Source organism: Ascaphus truei, chromosome 6, assembly GCF_040206685.1.
Source record: "Ascaphus truei isolate aAscTru1 chromosome 6, aAscTru1.hap1, whole genome shotgun sequence".
Classification (NCBI taxonomy): domain Eukaryota; kingdom Metazoa; phylum Chordata; class Amphibia; order Anura; family Ascaphidae; genus Ascaphus; species Ascaphus truei.
In genome coordinates this window covers 6,744,659-6,755,570 of record NC_134488.1, presented here as the reverse complement: position 1 = coordinate 6,755,570, position 10,912 = coordinate 6,744,659, and the positions used below count along the sequence as shown (strand labels likewise).

General features: G+C 42.3%; 1 protein-coding gene across 4 annotated transcripts in view; it reads right to left on the bottom strand.

Moving 5' to 3' along the window:
• Window positions 1–7,704: 7,704 nt before the first annotated feature.
• TMEM45B (transmembrane protein 45B) overlaps window positions 7,705–10,912 on the bottom strand; it is a 51,762-nt gene continuing 48,554 nt past the window's right edge. For all 4 annotated transcript variants that reach the window (XM_075603336.1, XM_075603337.1, XM_075603338.1 and 1 more), the window contains exon 7: window positions 7,705–10,391. In XM_075603336.1, coding sequence (XP_075459451.1) covers window positions 10,277–10,391 — 115 coding nt within the window. In that variant the 3' untranslated portion in view covers window positions 7,705–10,276. The remainder of the gene's footprint in view (window positions 10,392–10,912) is intronic.

Genomic DNA, 10,912 nt, shown 5'->3' with positions numbered 1-10,912 from the left:
GCTGATGCTTGGCTAGAAACCCCCAGCTCACCTTCTCCTGCACCCAGCAATGCCGATGTAAGTCCCGAAGCCCCCAGCTCACCTCCTCCAGCACCCAACAACGCAGATGTTCATCCGGGTGACACCAGCACTCCTTGCACCAGATCCAGCTCAGTCGCCCACATTCTGGATGTTTTCAGTGGTATTGAAATCACTGACGACTCAATAGAGCAATATAGGGACCGAATGGAGGTCAAGATTGATCGTCTTTTGAAGAACATGGTGAATATGGATAGGTGCATGGGTGTTCGTCTGGATAAGATTGAGAGGAATATCGCAGGGCTCTATTCTTTGCTTGGAGTCCCTGCCCCTGTATGTCCGACGTAGGAGCAAGAGGGTGGCCTGGAGGCGCCTTGCATCCTCTCAGTCCCTGGATTTGACCTTCACGGTGCCAACACCAAGAACACCACAGGCCCCCCACGCTCACCCCCTCCGTCTCTAGAATACCTGTATACCCTTCTGCTGGAGGAGATGACAAAACCCGGTAAGCGCTAGTCCACAACAGGAGGAAAGCATCCTCCTCGACCATCTACCCCCACCCGCTGCCAGAAGAATGCCTGCTCCAGTACCCACGATTGTACAGATCCCTGACATCACCAAGAGAGATCTGCCCCAGCGCGTCCGGGAGAAATACAAGATCAGATCTGTTGGTCTACCTCAGAAATGTGCCTAGTTCATCTTTAAACACCACGTCAGTTTTGAACTGTACAGCGAGTGGACCCAAAATGTAAATTATGTAAATTATGAAACAAGAAGGCTCTTCCAGCAAATTTAAGGAGAACAATTAGGGAGGAAGTGAAGTGCAATTTTAAAGGTACCAGTCATGAGAGACCACATCAACAGCCTTTTGAGGCATACAAGGGCTCTTCCCTGGAGGTCCATTGACTTTTTTGATGACTACTAGCACAGCCGCCAATAGGGTGGGTCTGCCGGGGTTGGTGTCCCGAGCCCGGTGAGTCGGGGGGGGGGGGCCCAGATGGCCAGCACTGCAAGTTGGGCCCGACCTCTGGCCAGGCCCGTCTGCCGGTACTCTTGCAGCCGGGCCTGTTCTCCCTTACCAGCAGCCTGCATGAATCTATCCCTCTGTCCCACACTGATGGGACTCTGAAGTCAGCACACTGGAAGCGCTCTGATATCAGCGCTCTCGGCTTCCAGCGCGAGACGGCATGAGAGGGAGGCCTGTCGGAAGCTCGGCGTGGGACAGAGGGACAGAGACATGCAGGTTGCTGCTGAGGGGAGAGTCAGGCAGACGGGCCTGGCCAGAGGTCGAGCCGAGCTTGCAGTGCCAGCCTGCCGGGCCCCCACATGCACTGGACACGGCCTGATCATCCACAAGGTAAGTCTTTTTTATATATATGTATTGTGGGGGTCTTTTTAATATGTATTGGGGGGTGGGAGTCTCTTCTTTATATGTTTTGGGGTGGGCTTTTTAAAAAGATGTATTGGGGAGGTGGGGTCTTTTTTATATGTATTGGGGGTCGGGGTCTTGTTTATATGTATTTGGGTTTGAGGGTCTATTTATATGTATTGGAGGGCTTGGGGGAATTTTCATATGTATTGAGGGGCATTGGGGAATTTGTATATGTACTGGGGGGCTTCTGGGAACTTTTAAATGTATTGTGGGGGGCTTGGGTGTATTATTTATATGTATTTGGGAGCTTGGGGGAATTTATATATGTATTTGGGGGCTTGGGAGTATTTTTATAGGAGTTGGGCTTTTTTTTTAATGTATTGGGGAGGGTTATTTTTCTTATATGATGTGTGTGTGCAGTATATGTGTATATATATATATATATATATATATATTTATATATGCAAATATAACTGTATGCTCATCTGCATGTCTTAGGCAGGTCTGCAACCCCGCCTTTCCCCATTATCACCCAGCATACAGTACTTCCACTGCAGCAAGGGATTCTGGGAAATGACATGCAAATGAGCACACAGTGTCACTTTTTGCCTCAATAACCATTTTTAACATGGTTCCCTATAGGCTTAAGCTTGCTGCATGGTCACAGCTTTGAGCACAGCCATTTCCCAGAATCCCTTGCTGCAGTGGAAGTGCTGTATGCTGGGTGATAATGGGGAAAGGCGGGGTTGCAGACCTGCCTAAGACATGCAGATGAGCATACAGTTATATTTGCATATTTGCTTTCCTGTGGAGGGTTTTTGTCACTTTTTTTACTCACCATAACTTAACTCAGTATTATGGTTTATATATATATATATATATATATATATATATATATATATATATATATATATAGCAACTGTAAATATTCCTGTATATTCATTTGCATGTCTTAGACAGGTCTGCAATTCTGTCTTTCACCATTATCACCCAGCAAACAGCACTTCCACTGCAGCAAGGGATTCTGGGAAATGACATGCAAATGAGCACACAGTGCCACTTTTTATCTCATGCTCACATATCTGTGTGCTCATTTGCATGTCATTTCCCAGAATCCCTTGCTGCAGTGGAAGTGCTGTTTGCTGGGTGATAATGGTGAAAGACAGGGTTGCAGACCTGCCTAAGACATGCAAATGAATATACAGGAATATTTACAGTTGCTTTATGCTTTACTGTGGAGGGTTTTAGTCACTTTTTTTTACCCACCATAACCTTAATAGTCGTGGTTAGCTTGTGACAGGCTGTAATTTACACCAAAACTATATATACATATATATACCTGGGTTTGAACTGGGACGAGACTTAGATATGATAAAATATAATTTATTCCTTGATAAAGGTGAACACAACAGATTATACAAATAACTGGCAAAATATAGACACTTAAAGATTAGGACAGAAGGCCATCAGGATACAGACTGGGCCACTTCTCCCATATATCAGTTGACATCACAGCAAGACAGGCAGGTCATACAGCAAAACCTGCATCATCCCAAGACCTTGCATAAAGACACAGGCCTGATGACATGCAGACATGAAGATCATGAAGAACATTTGCATGAAGAACCTTTGCATGAAGAACATGAAGAACATTTGCATGAAGAACCTGGGTATGCACCTTAACCCTGGCTGTGCTCAAAGCTGTGACCATGCAGCAAGCTTTAGCCTATAGGGAACCATGTTAAAAATGGTTTTTGAGGCAAAAAGTGACACTGTGTGCTCATTTGCATGTCATTTCCCAGAATCCCTTGCTGCAGTGGAAGTGCTGTATGCTGGGTGATGATGGGGAAAGGCGGGGTTGCAGACCTGCCTAAGACATGCAGATGAGCATACAGTTGTATTTGTATATAAATATATATATATATATATATATATATATATATATATATATATATATATATATATATATATATATTATAACATATACTCAGAAAAGCTGGCAAATCTACCATATTATATATATAGGGCCAGCGGTGCTCCAAAGGAAAAGATAATAGGAAAGCTATACAAAAAAGAAACTTTAAAGGAGCACTCGAGTGTATCAAGAAAATAAACAATTTTATTACAAGGTAAAAACAGGAGAGAAAAAGATAAAATGTGGAAGGGGCCATAACCACTGCCTAACAAGGGACACAGACCGCAAGTGTGGAGGCACGGGATAGAAAAAACACAAATGGAAAAAGAAAATGCAGGGTCTGGAACTATAGCAATGAGCAGTCAAAATAAATGACTTACTCTTTGACAAAGGGCATAGCCCGAAACGCGTCAGAGTGGTGATTGTCCGGTTTTATGGTGTCCCCCCCTATACTAATAAATTAGTTAACCCTTGATGTGCTGGTCCTGCTGTCCGTCCTTGTGCTGTGCTCCACATTCCTCTCTAGAGGCTTTTTTCCTAAATGACACAGAAGCCAGCTCATGATGAAAAAAAGCTGTCAAAAGTGAATGAAGCAAACATGTAAGTGGGCCAAACATACACTGGATGCACATGCACGCCTGAGGTACACAGTGGTATAGGACAGGCAAGAATACACTAGAGCAATGCATGAGAAAATAACAAGTTGATGAGTTGCAACATACAAAGGCACATTGTTAGTGCTGAATCAAAGCGTCCAGACACAAGAGAGTGTAGTAGCAAGATCCATAAGGTTAATTACAGTCCCGAATACATCACCACAAAGTAAGGGGTTAAGGGGTGAAAAGCCTCCAGTTGAGTCCTGGTATAGAGAGGTAGAGGAAGGGTCCCAACACCGCACTCCAACTCTGGGGAGTTGACTGCTCATTGCTATAGTTCCAGGTCCTGCATTTTCTTTTTCCATTTGTGTTTGTTCTATCCCGTGCCTCCATACTTGCTGTGTGTGTCCCTTGTTAGGTAATGGTTTTGGCCCCTTCCCCATTACCAGTGCTCAGTTAAGGGGATACAAATAATTAAATGTGTGGGCTAATAAAATAGTGATCAGACGACTACTAGATATAAATCAATGGAAGGCTGCTAAACAAGGAATAACTAAACCCTAAAACACATTTGAATAACCAAACATGTGAGCGCACACTCCTATAAGATATATTATATTAATTAAATAAATGGATGGCAAATGATAAAATAAGAAAGGTGGAATAAGTAATCAATAATAAAATCAACATATAAATAATATAAACAATACAAACAATGTGTATAATGGAGGTTGCTGCAGCATATGAAGGGTTAACCCAGTGAAGAGAACCAGTCAGTATTTAGTCCAGTAGTAAAACGTGCCAAATAGATCCTCCTTAGAGCAAGTGTGTTAGAGACTCCAGACTCTAATAAATGCAATTAGAAACAGTTCCAATGTATAGATGGAGAAAACGCACTCAAGACAATAAGCCCAGATGAATGCTGATCAGGGAGTTCACGCTATGCAGCGCGCCTATTAGCTGGACGCCTCGTGTCTAAGAGTGATAGAAGCCAAATGATATCAGGTGCATAGAGGGAGTACCTTACTGGTTGGCGTCGGGACCCACATGTATCACAAAAAGCACCTCCACGGTGTTCAGCGGGTGATGTATTCCAAGCACGACCGGGGTAAATGAACCACACACCTTGCAGCAATGAAGGAAAGGGTAAATTGGCACACGGTAGCCTCAAATAGTAGCCCGATGGTATGGAACTTCCAGCAAAGGACAAACAGGAACAGCTGATCACGTCTCAGTGACCTCTCCAAAGCACAGCCGCCAACATGATGACATAATGACGCACCCTCCATATTTTGTCAATGCGTGACCGATGGGGATTTCACACATGGCTTTTCCATTTTGGCTTTATTTTTGTTAAATAAACAATGACACGGTGTAATATGTCATGTGTTGTTGTTCATCTGAGGTTGTATTTGCCTAATTTTTAGATCTGCTTAGGAACAGATGATTGTTATGTCCTGATATGTAAAACCATGTAATTCAAAGAGGGTGTACTTTCTTTTTCACACAACTGTACATCACTTTGTCAGATAAAGGCAGTTATACCTGAATGTCGCAGTTATTGCTATACAAGTATGTATAGGATTGAAACAAATGTTCTAGAATTAATACAAAATAGTGCAAAAACTCTCGTAGTATTTTAGGAGTATAATAATGGTGTCAAATAATGGTAAATTTTGCACATATCTGTAGAATATATACAAGTAGTATTTGAGTACAAACACCGTATAGGTGATTTTCCCAGGATCGGGCAAAGCTTCACGCCAGCGTCCGGTCAGGAACACCCTACTATTCTGAGGTAATTAGTTGTTGATCACGATCACTGAAGCAATGATTGGTAGAAAGTTTTAACTGAATCACCTGCAATCCAGATTAGGTGGAGCATCGCAACCTGCAACCCGGCACAGGTACCTGAGAGATCGTTCCAAATTGGGCCGGCCGCAGTGGGATGCACATCAATGACATCACCGCTGAAGAAGGCCAAATATGAACTCAGGGAATGTCACATAAATAAATGACTTTGATGAATTCTGGGTTACATAAATTAATCAAAATGTATCCAATGCGTTTTGAGGCCTTAATGCCACTTCATTAGGTAGTTGAGTTTTTATATATTCTCAACTTAAATTGCACTCATTATATACTTGTGCTGATCACTTTACACATTTTTTCACTTATACGTGGCTATTTATTTAACACTGCACATTTGTATTTTTCAATATATTAAATTCACTATTTTGGTATTTACCAGTATGTCACTGCACATTACATTGCAGTTGTCTGTGCTTCAAAGTTTTCTCTACATAGCAACAATCTGTCAAAAATATACATTGATAAATACTTGTGTAGCCATTCGCAGTGCTCTCTACGTTTAACAGGTATATTTCAATGCAGTGACTCTCAAGCCTCTCCTCTGGGAGCTGAGTCAGATTAGGGTTCCGAAGCAACCACCCTCTTCTATTTATATTCAACCTTCTATTCATATGCAGACTAGGTATATACACCTTCAACCTTTTGTGTGACCCATGATGTGGCTACCATGTCATGACGTCTGGCACACCAGTATAAGGATCCGCGCTGCGGATACACCCGCTTCCAGCGCCTCCTTACCTTTGCTCTGTGCCGCCCAGGCTCCCCGGCGGCTTGCCTTTCTCCTTGCGGCCCCCTCCACAGCTGCTCCCACACTTCCGGGTCGTGTGCGTCCCCCCTACTGGCGCGCGCGGACCCAAGCTTCAATTTGCTGACTCTGGGCGCCTGACTCCGCCTCACGTGCTTCCCTGCCCCTGCTCCATCAGGTCCGTCCCCATGCCCTTCTCTCCTATCAGGCCCTTCCCCGGGCCGCTCCTCCGCTCCTCCCCTTGCTCTCACAGGCCCCAGATGCCCAGGCACCTCTCCCCTATCAGGTCCTCCCTCGAGCCACTCCTCCGTCCCTCCCCTTGTTCCGATAGGCCCAAGCCTCCCAGACACTTCTCCCCTATCAGGTCCTCCCTCGGGCCACTCTTCCATTCCTCCCTTTCCTCTGATAGGTCCCAGCCCCCTATTTAGTCTCCCCTCACCATTTCCTCTTTGCTCTGCATTGCTTCTGTACCTTGGTGCTGTTTGCTGTTGCCTGGCCCCTTCTGTCGTTCAGTTCCTGTTCCTGTCCCTGGATATACTGCTGACCTCCCTGGATTTTGACCTTTGGCTTTGGACTTCGTTTACGCTGCCCTCTGGAACCCTTTGGAATTGGCGATGGACTTTCTACCTTGCAGACTTCTATATCCCTAGGACACGGCTTACGGACAATCTACTACGCTGCTCTCTCCACTCCATGACCCAGGCTTACGGACACTCGCTGCTCGCTCCATTCCACGACCATTGGCTTACGGACTTTACCTTCCACCACTGGAGTTGGCAAGTACGGTACCCTTTCTATTGTTGTAACCCGGACCATCTACGCTACTTCCACACTCCGGCCGTGCCCCCGTTTACTGTTAGGTGTGTGGTATTACTCCTTTCCACCTGAGTCCCGGGGTCTCGTCTGGCTTGTGGGCAGGCCGAGCATTACAAGCAGGAGCCTTATGACACTAGCTACCTCATGGTCTTTTGGTGCATTTGTTAGGTGAACGTGATCTGACCGGACGGGGAATGAAAGAAAAGACAACTCCACGTCCGTTCACTTCAGTGACGTCCCAATCACATGATCACAATGTGTCAGAGGGAATGTGGCACTCTGACACTGTGGCCCTTCCAGCACACTAGGGGTTACGGTGAGATGAAACATTTACTTATTTTTGTGAAACATAATTTAATATCAAGACCAATGAAATTCTAATCTCATCAAGCCTTTATTGTATTATACGCAAACTATTTAATGTTAGCAGTGGATTTACTTTACCAATGTATTCTGTAGCCACACTAATCACATAGACATTCAAATTTCAAAACAATCAATACTTTGGATGTTTCAGTTTGTTAGGAGGGACTACACCTTTCAATACAAATATGCGTACACCTGCAGGATTGTGCCCTTTGTACAGCGTGAAAGTCTTCAGCCATGAGATTTTATCATTCAGGGGCATTTAAGCTGCATAGAAAAAACTATGAACTTTTTCGAACTTCCTTATACATGACTTGAATAACTTCATTCTTGTCACAAGTATGTGAAATAATTTCTACAAATTTAGTTAGTACAATGGAGGTAAAAAAAAAAAAAAAAGAAGATATGTCCATCAAGTTTAACCTATGTTAAATTTAGTTGACTGAGATACTCATTCTATATTTGTATTTATTTTATAGAGCATTCTGGTCAAGGAACCCTTTCCTGCAAATTGATTTCCAGTTTAAAATATAAATTACTCTTGGAAAATTGCTAGATAACAGGATTTCAATAGAGTTTTAGCTAATTTTGTTTGCCACACATGCAATGTATGCAAAACTGTTAAGGTGTACCAAACAACTAATGTGACTTTATGGAATAATTCGGAATCACTGGGTCCACATTCTTTCACTGCATTGTAAGCAATCTACAACATAACGCTGATTGCACATTTATGGGCATGCAGATAATAGTTTCTTGTTTCTTTAAAATAGTAGATAGCACAAAACATTACCATATCAAGGCCCATGTAAAATTTAAAATCCTGCCTGTTTTAGACAATGTACAGTCATACATTATTCCAACCAGATGTGCATTCTTTATACCAATCATATTATTTTGAAGAATTGTAGATTTTAAAGCAGCAGTCCAAGTTGCCGCCCCCCCCCTTTAATATGTGCATCAATACAATCAACACAATTATAAGTAATTAGCTAAGTTGACGTTCGATCCATTCTCCTGTCATCGATCGGCAAATATTCGGCTTGGGGGTTCACAAAATGGTGCAGCGCAGCAGAAGAGGACCAAAGATGCAAAGTTCTGTGGTGAAGATCATGGCCAGGCAGACACTAGATACAATTGGTGCACTGCTAGAGAGAGGGTAGGGCTCTTAAAGGGGTGTGCCAGAGCTTGTATCAGAAGAGGAAGGGGATGTGACTTTGTAAATGGTTGCTATAGAAACAAAAAAGGCGTGTTACATTATAATTCATTAAAAATGTTATTGAGTTTTTTTTTAAATGTTACAAGTATTTTCTCATATTACAGAACTGATTTAGTAAAAAAATAAAAACAAAAAACATGTAGGACATTGCTTGGTCTGCAGCTTTAACAAACATTGTTGGTTCACCACATTCATTAAAGTCAACGATATACAAATGAGAATTGAAATATTTAGTTGATGATTGTACAGTATGGACTGTTACATTAGAGTTGTGGCACTCTCACTCAGAAGTTTGAGTGAAAGCATATTATTTTAGCATTCACTCATGGTGTGGAACCACAAAATAATTTACAAGCTACAGGTAGATTTCACTGCACTGTATAATCATTTCAGGTTACAAAAACATCCAAAAAAATAATGTATCAAGCCGTGTGTGAAAAAAAATTAAACATATATATAATGCTTCCTTGTACACACACACACACACACACACACTCACACACTCACACACACACACACACACACACACACACACACACGTTTCTTTGGTATTATGTCCAAGATGAAAGGCGCGTTGGTATTTTTCTTCTCCTCAGACCACTTTATAGTTCATTTCATTAGGTACAGTATGTACTGTATTATCAGGTCTACAGGATCTTAAGAGGCTTCTATACATAAATAAACCTTCCGTTCAAAATAATAACCAAAGTAGAGGAGGGTCAAACTTTAGACTCCAGTATTGTACAAAAATAGTGTTACAATGACAATACCATGGGAGGAAAAAAAAGCCTAGCCGTTTGAAGAAGTGTCATTGACTCTGAAAACAATGACACCGAGTTTGAAGCCGGGGGAACCTGTTTCAAATTCTGGTGTCAGCTCCTTGTGATGTTGGGCAAGTCACTTTAACTCTGTACCACAGGTACCAAAAATAGATTGTGAACTTTATGGGGCAGGGACCCATGCCTGTAAAAATGCTGAGTACGAAGTCAACAATATACAAGAACAAATATTATTTGGTTACTACCAGGTAATACACAAACATCCAAGTGTTTTTTTGCAGTCAATAAACAAAGAAAGTATACAGTGCATAAGAGCAGAGGTGGCTCTGTGAATGCATTATATGAGTTATACAAAATAGATAGATAGATACATGGCCTTGGATGCTTCAGGCACAGTTTTGGGAACAACCCCACAACACTAATTTTAGTCCTACAAAAATTAGCTGTGAATGCGAATGTAAAACTTAGAACAAGAGTCAGTAAATATCTCCTTCTTTGACATGTTGGCTGGAGCAATGTTATTTCCTGCTTTCCATTTCCCACAACCCAAATCTTCACGCCTTCATTCATTCTTTCCTTTATTCCTCTTCACAGCCAGCTAACAGAGAAACTTGGGCCTCACAGGTTTTGGAACTTATCTTCCTGATGCCAATGTTTACTTCACCGACCAATCTTTTGTGCCTCATCACGCAACTGTAACCAAAAGAGAATGACATACATGAATTTCTTCTGACCTTTACTGCCAGAAGGAAAAGCAATGTTTTCCTTCTGCATCTTAACCACTGCACTACAGACAATGCTCCTCCCCACTGAAAAGATGCATGAGGACCATCAGGAACAAACTGCCAGCATCCCTAAAGACCACAGAAATTCCATTACTATTGCCCATACCTCATAACTTTTGCTATCTCCTTTGGTAGTGCAGGATTAATGGTGACTATTTCTGGCCTTTTTTTGTTTTGTTACTTTTTACTTTGCATTTTCAAGACAGATTCACAAGATATTTGACAAGTATCACATAATGCATTTTACAGAACAAAATAAAATGGGGGTTAGGTAGTATTGGGGAAGGATAGAGGGGGTAAAGGGGGGGATGCGGGTTGTAAGACAAAAACAAAACATATAATGCTACTATTAACATTCATATATATTCCTTCAGCATTAGGACTCTGGTAGATCCATATCTCACCTACAATCTTATTTGCTTGTTAAAG